Here is a 13,942-nt window from a genome sequence, read left to right as displayed (position 1 = left end):
TTATTATTACATTGATAAATTATTATTCCGTAATTTATTATTTAGTAATAAGCAAATAATTAAATTAAAAGATAACAATTTTTTTTCAATATTTTGAACAAATAATCTCATAATATAGAAGAAAGTTTATGCGACGCGTCACACGCACACGAACAACACGAAATGGATGAGAAATTTGAGGTTATGTTTCACGATACCTCTGCGCGCAGATGCGCGGGAAAATGACAATAAATTTAAAAATATAATTTAATAACGCAGAAATTTTTTTTATTACATTTTTGCGAAGAATAAAATATATTTTTAAAACTTTATTTAATTATTAATTATTAGTTATTAATTATATAATTGTTATTCATTATTTATTTACTTTTATAACTTAATTTTATTTTGATGAAAAAAGACAAAGAATTATTTTAATTATTTAATTTATATTAAGTAATTAATTTAATTTATATTATTTTCATTATTATTTAATTATTTACTTTCCTTTCATAATTTTATTTTAATAATAATAATTTTGATTAATTTCATTACTTTATAAAATAAAAAAAATAAATAAATAAATAAAAATTATTGATTATATTATTAATTATATAATTGTTAATAATTATTAACAATAATTTAACTTTATAAAACGAAGAAAAATTAAGTTTCGGTAAAAAATACACCATTCGATGAAATAAAAAATAGCATATTAAATTCAGAAATAAATTTATATTAAACTTATAATAGAATTTAAAGAAATTACACAGAAAAACAATTGAGTAACGTATTTTTTTTCTGACTTTAATTATAGACAATTGCCAACACCTATTCTAAAATATCCTTTTTTCTGTTAAAAAAAAGGAAAATACAGTGTTTTTAAAAAAAAAAAAAAACAACAAATCTAATAACCGAAATTAAAAAATCGGTGGCAAAAAAATTATAATGAATCTACAATGAAAAAAAAAAAAAAAAATGTCTATACATTTTTATTTAAAAAGTGACATAACGAAATATTTTAACTGCTTGGTTTTTTTTTACCACTCGAGTATATTTACATAAAAACGTAATTCCATTTTAAAATGTCTCTAATTTCGAATAAAAATTTGCACATTGATTGATTGGACATAGAATAATTTGTAAAATTAAAAAATTACTTTTCCTTTTCAAATAAAACTGTAATTTTTAAATTATCAATTTGCATATTCTATTTATATATATATATATATATATATATATATATATATATATATATATATATATATTATGGACTAAATAAAATATTCAATAATACAATTTTTACGTTTCACAGTTGTTATTTCATTTTTTTGTTTTTTTTTTGTTTTATAGAAATCACTGAATGTGCGCACTTTTATCTTCTTCGCACTTTATTTATCATTTTTTAATGTTCATTGTAAAATTTTTATGCAAGGCATAAAAATCATTTTTTTTTATTTATTTCTACAAAGCCATTTTTCATCTCTTGTAATTTATTAGTTAGATATACTTTCCTTATATTAAAAACTACAATTTTCACTTTCATCACGTGAATGGGATATATTTTATTTTGTAATTTTCTCTTTAATGCAATCTTCTCTCTCTCTCGCTCGTTCTCTTTCCTTCGATTATAATTGTTATTATTATTTTTATTAGACAATTCGATTGAATTTATTTTATTTTTTGAAATTTTTAATATTAATTTATTAATTGATTCATTAGCTAAGGAGTGCACGTATTTCTTTGTGCATATGGCAGAGAAAATCAACGTAACTTGCACTTCCATCTGTTCCTTTATCCTCGACGAGGAAATGACGAAACACCATTTCTAATTTGTCTCTCTGTCTCACCATCGTTAACTGTAATTAAATTTTTACATTTTTATTTTCAAGAAACAAAAAGAAACACACATACAAGATAAATTCAAAAAACAAAAAAAAATTATTTCATCAAAGAAAATCTAATTTCTAATTAAATTGCAATTTTTTTTAACCATAATATTTACGTAATAAATAAATAGAATAATGCATTATTTACATAACTGGACAAATATTAATATAATTAATTTTTATATCCCTATAAAAATTGGTTTTTATATTCTTGCTTTTGAATAAAAAATAAGAGAATTAAAAGAAAATTGAATTCTCACCCGCATACAATGATGTCGATCAGCGCGAACACAATTGATTATTTCATTGACTCGTTTATTGAGCGGAGTGTCAAGAACAGGAATTTTCGTACGATCCGTATCAATTTGAACGACAGATGGAACTCCAAATACTCCTTGTACCCATTGGGAATTAAGTCCCAATCCAAGCCACAAAAACATGTGAATTCCATTTTCTAATTGTGAAAGAAAAATAATTAAATCAAATTTTATCATTATTTTATAAATTAATTGAATATTAATTCTACATTATTGTATTTTTTTCACAAAAAAAATTAGAATCTTCGAAATTAATTAATTAAATTAATTTCATAATAAAATGAATAATAAATTAAATTTATTAAAATTTCTTTGTTTAAATTAAATAATAAATAACAAAAAAAATGGTTTTTAATATATTTTTTGTAGAATTTCTATCTTTGTAAATTATTTAATGGATAATTAAAAAAAAATAACATTTACCAAGTAAATAGCATCCGTCGTCCGTAATTTTATCGACTGAACACCGCAACATTTGAGGTAAATCTTTTTCCTGTGGATCCAAATTGTGTAGTGGAAGCATTCGGGGATAAAAATAATTGACTGACGTATAGACCGGCATTATGGAAACAGCCTGCATCACATATGATCTGTCGTCGATCGTCATGTCCGCACCTTTAAAAAAAATTATAAAATCAATTACAAAATAACAACAATAATTTGTTTTTTAATTAAAAAAAAAAAAACTCCCAAATAAACTAAAATTTTCAATTATAATTTTTAAAAACAATTTTAATTTCAGGAATTAAATTAAATTAAAATATAATAAATTAAATTTTTTTTCTTAATATTAAAATTATACAAATAAAAAAAAAAAATTTCTAAAATTAAAATTGTACAAATTAAATTATTATAAATTACAATTTTCTAAATAAAAATATTATAAATTAAAATTTTTCAAATTAAAATTATATTTTTATAAATAGAAAATTTTTTAAATATTAAAATATTATAAATGAAAATTTTATAAAGTAACTAAAGTGTTATAAATTAAAAATTTCTCATTTGAATTTATTTAAAAAAACAAAAAGTCCTGAAAAAGAAAATTTTTATTTTAGACAATTTTTTAATAGAAAAATAAAAAAAAATTTTTTTTTTTTGATAAATAAAAAAGAAAAAATTTACTAACCACCACAAATTGCATCGCTTTTCATTAAACAATTGACATAGAGAGGCAAAAGTTTCATGCATTCAGGGAGAATTAATTGTCCAGCGCTACTTGGAGCCGCACAATTTTTCCTATAAGCTGCCAACATATTTGCACATCTCGAAATGAGATTTTCCTTCACTGCCTTTGGCGAGTGTTCTAATAATTTAAAAACACCTGCAGCAAAAAAAAATAAATAAATTTTAATTAATTATTTAAATTATTTAAAATTAAATTCTCATTGAAAGAACAAAAATTAAATCAATCATTTGCAAAAAGAAAAAAAAAACTGTACAAATTATTTTTCTAATTACAAATTTTTCTTTATTAAATTTATTTATTAAAAATTTATAAATTTTTTATTGAAAATTAAAATTTATTTTTTAAAAATTTAAAAATTTTTTATTGAAAATGTAAATTTATTTATTAAAAATTTATAAATTTTTATTGAAAATAAATATTTAGATGAAAGAAAAAAAAACATCGGGTCCATTGGACCGAGTGTGATAAATAAAGGTATAAAAAAAAATGTCCCCTCCTTCACACATACCTTGTTTCGAGAAGAAATTAATAATAGCGTCAAGATCGCAAGCTCGATAAAGTTCAGCCATTTGTGATGATGTTTTTAAGCTGATATTAATAATTCTCAATCTTCTAACACCACCGCATGAAGTATAAAGTAGTGCTGCCTGTACATAAACACCCTCTTCCTCGGCAAGTTTATCGTCATGTTTAATTTCAATTGCCACTGCCTTATCACAATCAATACTCGCCAATTCCATATCCGTTGTATTTGACATGTAAAAATGACCATAAAAATCCGTTGGCCTTACACCAGTGGACGTTCTAACTCTCATCACAGAATTAAAGGCAATTGGTCTACTGATATTATTAATAACATCAGCAATTAATCTATCGCCATCAATGTCAGCTTGAAAATAAGTATATTTATAAACCTCACCACCAGTTAGACGACAAACTTGTCCAATTGTTGCAATATCAATATAGGAATTATTAAAAATAAAAAGATCAACACTACAACCAGCTGTAACACAATCCTGACCAAGTGTATTGTAAACATTATTCTGTGGTGCAAGAACAGTTTTCTCCTTTTCAGTGCCAAGTAATTTTCTATCATCTCTATTTTTCAATTTTCCCGGCGCCTCAGCAATTGGTAGTGACGAATGAAACACCAATAATTTACCAGCACACTCCGATGCTTTTAATGCTTCCAATCCTGCCTGAATTGCTGGCGCGAGTATTGTCTCCGTTTCACGTGTATCGGCAAACATCATTGGTATTTGGCTCATTAGACTGTTAATAACTTCTAAACTTTCTTCAGCATCGCATAGAAAACCATCCAGCAATGGCATAAAAACATCCTGTACATCGCCAACAACCATCATTTGCGGTTGTGCAAGACACGATTTAATATTATAAAAATGCACCGTATTATTGTAGGTAATAAATCCAATTTTCATATTTGTTCTCGTTTGTCCAACATCAATTGGCAAATTATGTATAATATTCTTCATCTCAGCGCATATTAAATTTACTAAACCCGATTTTATTGTATTGTATGTGACATCAATGATAAATATCATTGCCGGTGGATTGGGAAATTTATTCTCCGGACAATAATCTTTAGTTGCAATAAATTCATAAGTACCAAGCATTAATTCAGGACGTTCATATCTATCCATTCGTTGACCAGTGTGATCTAAATGTTGAAAATATTCAGCTGGTACTTCAGTTGTTGCTTTACAGAACATACATTGAAATCGTCTACCCGAATCAATGAATTGCATAAATGGACTCATGTACGCTTTACAACGAACACAACGTACTGGACCAATTTCTCCCATATCGACAACTGGTGGTTCATATTCACCATCTTCGACACGTGCCATTGGACTTAGTATCAAACTAAATGGAACACTTGTCTGCTTCATAATATCCGTTGTCGTTGGTACAGTGTACATTGTTGAACGCACATATCTAGGCGATGCGTTACCCTGATCTTGTACGGTAAATTTAGTGGTCACTAGAGGAGGAACTAATCCTTTTTGATTGGTGATAAAATCACCGCTTCGTGAACGTCTATCGTCTTGGATTACTTGTATGGGACTTGGCATGTGATCGGGATCTAGTCTTCTAGCTTGCTGTTGTTGTTGTTGCTGCTGCTGTTGTTGTTGTTGTCCCTGTTGATATCCACCTTGATATGGACTCCTTTGGCTAGCGTACATGTCGGGCACATTTTGATACCCCTGCTGGCAAGGAGAATTATTTAAAATCCCACCCCCGAAATTATCGTATTGTTCCAAATTCACAAAAGCGTAGAACAATTTTTATTCGGACAAGTTATGCTTCTAGTTCGCTGATTGTACAAAATGGTACTATTGCAGTTTGGATTCAATTAGGATCCAAAAGATTTTTACAGCGCTATCGAGAATTTAAACCAACGAAAGAACAGCATAGCTTTTTCCAAAAAATAAAATCGCAGCACACTCCGCTCTTTGGAACGAGAATTCGACACATTCTTTAAAGCAAGAGACATCTCCGATTATAGCCGTACTAAAGAAACGACACTAATCTGCTAAAAATTATCGATTCCCTAAGAACTCTTCGATTTAATATCGAAGTCTTAAAAGTCATCTTTTATCGTCAGTTGCTTCTAATCAAATTAATTGAGCTGCCGGATCAAAGAAGGGCACATAACTAATGTAATTCAAATGGATTATGTGCCCTTCTTTGATCCGACAGCTCAATTTCTTAATTACATTGAGAAAATTATGGTGAGACTGCTGACTTTTCATGCCAACAACCAAATTTTTCTGCCTCAGTATCCGCTATTCGCCCCCAAAAAAAGCTAGAATCTACTACTAAAAGTCATCAGTATGAGCCTGAGGAGTAGATTCTCGTTTTTTTCGGGACGAATAGCGGATCTTGAAGCAAAAATCTCTCGTGGCTCTCATATAAAGTCAGCATTCTCATCATAATTTTCTCACAGTGATTTATATACTGTCGTACTAAGGAAGAACTTAGGTAAGCGCCATTTCAGTTAAACTGCGAGAAAATCAAGAAAAACTGTTTACATTAAGAACTCTAATATATAAACCAAAAAAAAAAAATGGTTTAATTTAACTTCAAATACTGGGTAAAGTGATAGTGCCCTATTTAAATATGTAATAAAAAATTTATTATTTAAACGAATTATACGAAAAATGGAGACACGTGTTTTTCTGAATGCAAATACGAAGTAAAAAGTTAAGAAAAGTTCCGTTAGTTAAAGGAAACGAAAGTAGAATTTACTTTTAATACCGTTTGGTGAACGAAACAAAAATCCGTCACATTACTATTCATAGTGAAAAAATTGGAATTCAGTTATTTCAATCAGATGTGGAAGTAATCTGACGAAATTTCGTTTCGTTTGTCCAACGGAATCGAAAGTATAATAGATTCTACTTTTGTTGCGTTCAACGAACGGAATCAAAAGTACCTGAATCAAAACTAAACAAAGTTGATTTTTATTCTAATATTCCGATCAGAGACGCAACTAAAATTGAATAAATGAATTTGTTTCGATTCCGTGAAGGTCCCTAATCAACATTATTGTTTATATCCCTGGTTGATTTTGCCAGTAGTCATATGCTTGTTTCAAAGATTAAGTCATGATAAAATTACTTTTTGTTTGGACCAACTTATCTCTCCACTCTAGTGTCACTCAATGTAATTCCCATATTCCGTACTAGGCGTCCAAATAGACGCTTTTTAACGGTAACGGTCACTAAACAGAGAGAGACAAGGTGAAAACATAAATATCTCATTGAATCAGTTATGGTTCTTTAGATCGTACCCAAATTTACTTGGATAAGTGTTGTAATTCTAGAGCTAATACATGCAAACCAGAGTTCCAATCAGAAATAGAGGAAACGGTTTTATTTAAACAGAAACTGTTTCATTTGAATCAGATTCTCTTTAATTAAGAAAACTGTTATCTTTTTGTCGAATTCGTCAAAACCTATAAATGAAAGTTAAAACTAAAAATTCCACAATCAATATCAGAGGTACTCTGGATACAGCATTTCGGAAAAAAGTTATCAAAATCTTGACTTTTACCAGAAGATGTCTCTTTAATGTGAAATAAAATAAGAATGTCTTGCCTAATTATCTACTAATTTTACAGTAAGGAAACTGACAAAGATACTGTATATTTTGATTTGAATATGTGCATACCTGTTGATAATTTTGTTGATAGCCCGGCATTGGTGGCTCCTGCTGACGAACCACACCACCAGGTTGACCCGGCATATACCCAGTTTTTGGTCCATACTGATTCATACCCGGTGGTTGACTACTCGCCAAATGGGGTTGCATACTTGGCAACGATTGTTGACCAGCGAGACCTCGTTGTCCTGGATAGTGCATCGAACCATGACCCGATGACAATGGAGGGCCGGATAAATTTTGCCCCGGCATTGGAGGACCTCCCATTGGACCGGAGAAATTCTGTTGTCCTGACATTGGAGGACCACCAGCCATTGGAGCAGAGAAATTCTGTTGTCCCGGTAGTGGTGGGCCTCCAATTGGACCAGATTGACCTGGCATTGAACCCAAATGATTTTGTTGTCCGGGCATTGGAGGATTTGAATGATTTTGTAGTGCCGATAGCGGAGGACCGCCAATGGGACCCGAATGATTTTGTTGAGCTGATAGTGGAGGAGCTCCCATTGAACCTGGAGGCATTGGAGGTCCAGACATTGGAGCTGAATGACTTTGTTGTCCCGACATCGAAGGACCAGACATTGGAGAACTTCTCATTGGACCCGAATGAGATTGTTGTCCAGGCATAGGGGAACTTGACAATGGTCCCGAATGATTTTGACCTGGCATTGGGGGAGCTGAATGATTTTGTTGTCCCGGCATTGGAGGACCTCCACTAGGACCGGAATGATTTTGTTGTCCCGGCATTGGAGAACTTGATACCGAACGATTTTGTTGTAACGGAGGAGCTCCCATTGGACCCGAATGATTTTGCTGACCCGATAAAGGAGGCGCTACCATTGAACCCAAATGGTTTTGTTGCCCCGGCATTGGAGGACCGCCTATCGGACCCGAATGACTCTGCTGTCCCGAAATTGCACCTGGCCAATTTTGCTGTCCCGCCATTGGAGGTCCTGTTAAATTCCCTTGTCCGGAATTTTGTCCGGGATGAGAATTTTGCTGCCCAGGTAAAGGAGGACCGGAGGTAATTTGAGAAGCAGGAAACGAGTTTTGCTGTCCGGGTAAAGGTGGACCGGAAGTATGTGGAGGACCAGCTACAGGATGAGAATTTTGTTGTCCGGGTAAAGGAGGACCGGAGGTAATTTGAGAAGTGGGATACGAGTTTTGCTGTCCGGGTAAAGGTGGACCGGAATTATGTGGAGGACCAGCTCCAGAATGAGAATTTTGTTGTCCGGGTAAAGGAGGACCGGAAGGAGAATTTGTTTGTTGTCCGGGACCGGATAGAGATTGAGATAAATTATGTTGTCCTGGTAATTGAGAACCGGAAAGGGGATTATTTTGCTTTACCGCCATTGGTGGTCCGGTATATTGCGATTGAGCCATCATTGAGGGACCTGATAAATCGTGTGGACCACCGGAAATTGGTGATTGTATCGATGAATTCATTGCGGGTAATGGCGGGCCCATTGTTTGTCCAGTTGTGGACAAATTTTGTTGTCCAGATAATGGTGGACCGGGAAGATTTTGTTTCGTTGCCATTGGAGGTCCATTATATTGGGATTGACCCATCATTGATGGTGAGGACATATCTTGAGGTGGTCGTCCAGGTACTGGACCACCTGGACCTCCAGGAAGTGGTGGTTGCATTGAGGAATTCATTAAATGCTGTCCTGAAAATTAGAATTTTCTTTTTTTTCAAGGGACTACAAAAAAAAACGAATTTTTTTATATTTAATTTATAAAAAAATTTATTAAAAAAAATTATTGGAAAATTTTAGTGTGTAATATGTATTTTTAATTTTAAATAAATTTTTTGTTGTTAATTTTGAAAAATGATTTTATGCAAAAATTTAAATATTTTTATTAATTCATAATCTTTATCAAATAAAATAATAATAATAATTTTTATTATTGTTGATAATTTATAAATTAATAATTCGTTTTAAAATTAATAATAATTAAATATATTAAGAAATTTGTTTATAATTGTATTACATATTGTTATTATTTTTATTATTAGAAAGTAATAATTTTTTTATTAATAAAATAATTTTAAAATAATTAATTTAAATTATAAAAAGATGTTAATGAATTAATATAATTGTTAACCGATTTTAATATTTTCTTGCTAACAACTAACAAGTTATTAATTTGTTTTAAAAAAAAATAAAATAATAATAAACTATATTAATAAATTTTTTTATAATTATATATTATTATAATTATTATTTGTAAATTATTAACGTTTATTAATAAAATAAAAAATAACTAATTCAAATTATAAATTAAATTAATAATAAATTAATAATAATAATTATTATTATAATATAATAAAAGATTATTATATTTAAAAATTTTCTATTGCAAAGTTAATTAAAAACAATGAAAAAATTTTGAAATAATAAATTATAATAATTAATATTATTATTATTATTTTGTTTTTGTTGTCTCGTAAAAAATACAAAAAATTATATATTTATATATTCATGAGTTTCAGTTTTAATAATTGATAATTGACATTTAATCATCAGACAATTAACATAAAATCACATCTGCTTGATATGATAGAAAATATTTACCCACAGTAAATAAAAACATATGGCACTATTCATTAAACATTCCCGAAGAAATTATTTTCAACTATATATATAACAAAACAATAACTATAAAATTTAAAATATATTTCAATTGCAGTCTCTTATTAATATTATCGAAATAATATTTTTTATACAATAACAATATTTATTCTTCTTATTAAAAAATTAAAAAAAAATAAAAATAAAAAAAAACAACAAGAAATTTATCGCAAAACATATGGATTTAAATGTTTCCTTCGATAATATCTCATGATTCAGATATGTCAAAGGAATGAATCAAAATAATACATATAGATATATATAGCATATATAATTCTGACAACAATAAAACTCGATTTAACAATAAAAAATATTTCCATTAAACCAATCCTTTCATTTGTTATTTAATAACTATTTCTACACGCACAGAATATTTATTTAATAAAAAATTTACAAAAAAAAAAGAAACAAAAAACAATGATTTACTAAAATCATAATTTTATTTCGCAAAAAATATTTCTAAAATTATAAAAAATAGAAAAAAAAAAGAAAATGTTAAAAACCTGAAAATAAATTTTCTGACAGTAAGTCGATCATAACCTAAATATTATGAAAGTCACGTATAAGTGAATCAAATGAAAGATTCTATACGTAAATTTGACATTTCAACCAATCGTCAAGACATTGCCTAATCTTTCACAACAATCAATAAAATTAGACTAATGATTAAATGTCACATTAAAGAAATCAGAATTTTTTTATTAAGTAAAAAAAAGCCATTTTGCATATGAAAATTTGTTCATTGAGAAAAAAAAAAAAATTGACAATTTCCACGTGAAAATAGTTGTTAATAATAAAGAATTCATTACTCACCATACATTGTTGACGATTCCCAAAGTACCATAACGAAATAAAAACCCTTTTATTCACAAATAATTATTAATAATATTAAATTTATAAATAAGAAATAAAAATGATTTTTCACTACTTTTTTTCTTCGAAACAGTAACTGCGGCTGATGCCACGTAAGGCAGCACTGCGCATGCGCTTACTGCACGTTGACGAGACACGTCATAACAATAATTGGAACAATTATTTTAATAATATTTTTTTCACATTAAATTAAGGATTAAAATAAAAAAAAAAAAAACACTGATTTATAGTATTTTTTAATTTGTTTTTTATAAGTCAATGCATTTTATCGTGTGTAAAAGTATTGTCATTCTTGGGAAGAATTACATTTTAAAAGAGAAGCAGAAGTGAATGTATGCACGTCACCCCCGATAGCACATGTCGGTAAAACAGATTTCGCGGGAGAATTCAAATTAATTCTAGAAATTATTTGTACCAAATATTTTTTTTAAATTTATTATTATTTATATTAAATTCAAACTAATAATAGTTATTATTAATTATTTATCATTAAGAAAATAAGTTTTTCAAGAAGAAAATATTTTGGAAAATAATAATTTTGTTCTGAAATACAAAAAAAAAAACAGAATGAACAAAAAAAAAATTTTTTTTATATATTTAATATTTTATTTTATTTTTAAATTATATTTATTATTTATAATTTTTTTTAATTAATGGAATTTTAAAAAAAATACAATTTTCTTCCATTGACGGAATGTTTATTTTTTATTTTTTTGTTCTGAATATCAATTACATTATTAATATTGGGAAAAATAGGTTTTGATATTGGGCGTTGACAATTATATTTTATTACTATCTATGAGTTTTCTTATATCACTAAAAAAAAACTGCACAATCATTCAGTTATTTAGACTATCGAAACAGTCGATTAAATAAATAAGATTCAAATTTTATTAATTTAAACGAAAAAAAAAGAGAAAATTTTAATAATATCAAATAAATTAAAATTAAATATAAAAAAAATTTAATTTTCACAGAAAATGGATTTAATTTTCAGAATTACTTTAGTAATAGAATTTTTTAAAATTTTAATTTAAAAATCGACTTATTTCGTTTTTTTTTTTTTTGAATAACTGAATTTTTGGCAGTGAGGAACAAAAACCAAATTTTGAGAAAAATTCCAGAAGAAACCATTTTTTTTCCTAGTAAAACATAATCCATTTTTTTTTTTTTTTTTGTTGCAAAAAAATTATCTCGAAAATTATAATTTCTAATAGAAATTTTTTTTATTAAAATTCAAAATGAAACATTTTTTTTTTTTTTATAAATAATTTACCGATTTTATTTTTATTTGTTTTTTGTAATTAATAATTTTAGCAATTAAATGCAAAAATTAGTAAAAAAAAAAATCCATTACGTTTTACCTCTTAATAAAACAATTATTGGCAAAAAAAAAATGCCAATTTGAATTTTGCAAGTTTACATTTTTTTTTATAAAGCTGACTAGGAAATTTTGGAGATCACAGGTAGAAATAAATGTACCACTCGTTTTTTTTTCTTTTCCTTTTTTAACTAGAAAAACGCCAGTGAAAAAAAACGAGCAATACAAAAATATCGATAATTTTCTACTTATTGAGACTCTAAGATGATAATAATAATAATAATAATAATAATAATAATAATAATAATAATAATAATAATAATAATTTGACGCAACAATTATACAAAATTCAGATCATTCTTCCTAATCTCTCAATCGGCAAAAAAAAAATCCAAAATTTCATCTTTTTTTTTCAACACAATAATAATAATAATTAATAATAATTAACGATAAAATTTTACCTTATCGTGAAAAAATGTCTATTTTTTTTACAATAATAAATAATCGGCGCTGTTAATTATTTTTTAATATAATTAATCATAAAATTTTGTAGAAAAAAAAATTCTTACAATAATTTTGAATTAATAAATAAAATATTCAAATAGAACAAAACAAAATATAATTTAATTACAATAATAAAAATACGTGAAATATTTTCAAAAATTTTCTATATTTTTAAATAAAATTCTTGAAAAAAAAAAAAAAAAAAAAAGAAATTCGTTAATATTGTCACATACTGAAAGAGATAATAATTTTTTTGAAATTTTTGTCATTCATTAAAATTAAATACAACAGGAAAATTATCAAAAACAAAAAATAAAAATTCTATACTTAAAATAAAAAATTGAACACATAAAATGAAATCTTAAACATTCGGCAGTTATTGCGAAGCAATATTATTATTTTAAATATATAACAGACGGGAAAAAAAAACATTTCTCACACATGCACAACAATTTTAGAACGCCTTTGAAAAAAAAAATTTCACGGCAGTTTAAAATATAGAATATTCTCTTTTTTGATAAAATATTGGAACTTTGCAGTTTTTTTTCTTTTATTTTCTATTCGGCAATGAAAAACAAAAAATCTTATCCCGTTAGTCTTCTTGTCCATTTTTTTTTCTTTCTATTTTTAAAGATTTCAAATTTTCAAATTAAATTTAAATTTTTTAAAAATATAATTTAATTTAAAAAAAAAAATTAATTCAAATTTAATTATTTTAAAAATTAATTTTTAATTTTAATTATTTCAAAAATTAATTTAAATTTAAATTTGAAACGAATTTTCTGCAAAATTACGAAATTATAATTTTATTGTGAATAATTAAGAAAAAATTCTGCAAAAATCAATCAATTAAATATTTTTTTTCACAAAAAAGAATCTTTATATTAATTTCTATAAATTAAAAAATATATTAGTCATCGTTTAATAAATTATTAAATATGTAAATTTTTGTAATTAATGAACCAATTAATTAATATTGTAAACTAGAATAATTAACTATTTTATAAAATAAATTGCAAAACATTTTCTTTTTGTAAAAAGAAAAAAAAAAC

The 13,942-nt window shown here is 26.7% G+C and overlaps 1 protein-coding gene across 2 annotated transcripts; it reads right to left on the bottom strand.

Annotated features, from left to right (window-relative positions):
• Window positions 1–956: 956 nt before the first annotated feature.
• On the bottom strand, window positions 957–11,182 carry LOC127281407 (protein transport protein Sec24C-like). 2 transcript variants are annotated; one of them, XM_051305102.1, is made up of 7 exons: window positions 11,006–11,182; window positions 7,569–9,226; window positions 3,883–5,602; window positions 3,315–3,509; window positions 2,609–2,800; window positions 2,129–2,322; window positions 957–1,838 (listed from the first exon to the last, which is right to left on the bottom strand). In XM_051305102.1, the coding sequence occupies exons 1-7, from the start codon at window positions 11,034–11,036 to the stop codon at window positions 1,698–1,700; spliced, it is 4,131 nt and encodes a 1,376-aa protein (XP_051161059.1). In that variant the 5' UTR covers window positions 11,037–11,182; the 3' UTR covers window positions 957–1,697. The 2 variants fall into 2 exon arrangements, with proteins under 2 accessions (XP_051161059.1, XP_051161061.1); XM_051305104.1 differs by having other exon boundaries at window positions 3,883–5,599; window positions 11,006–11,181.
• Window positions 11,183–13,942: the final 2,760 nt, after the last annotated feature.

This window comes from Leptopilina boulardi, unplaced genomic scaffold (assembly GCF_019393585.1).
Source record: "Leptopilina boulardi isolate dan_hultmark-lab unplaced genomic scaffold, ZJU_Lbou_2.1 LbouV2_266, whole genome shotgun sequence".
NCBI lineage: Eukaryota > Metazoa > Arthropoda > Insecta > Hymenoptera > Figitidae > Leptopilina > Leptopilina boulardi.
This window is presented reverse-complemented; position numbering and strand designations above follow the sequence as displayed.

What these genes read in the sequence shown, in the direction of transcription:
- LOC127281407 (XM_051305102.1), bottom strand. Translation starts at nt 11,036, where the DNA reads ATGGTACTTTGGGAATCGTCAACAATGTATG. An exon ending in ATCAACAAAATTATCAACAG is followed by an intron (nt 5,603 to 7,568) that starts GTATGCACATAT and finishes TCTCCTTGCCAG; the next exon opens with CAGGGGTATCAAAATGTGCC. An exon ending in ATCGACATCATTGTATGCGG is followed by an intron (nt 1,839 to 2,128) that starts GTGAGAATTCAA and finishes ATTTAATTACAG; the next exon opens with TTAACGATGGTGAGACAGAG.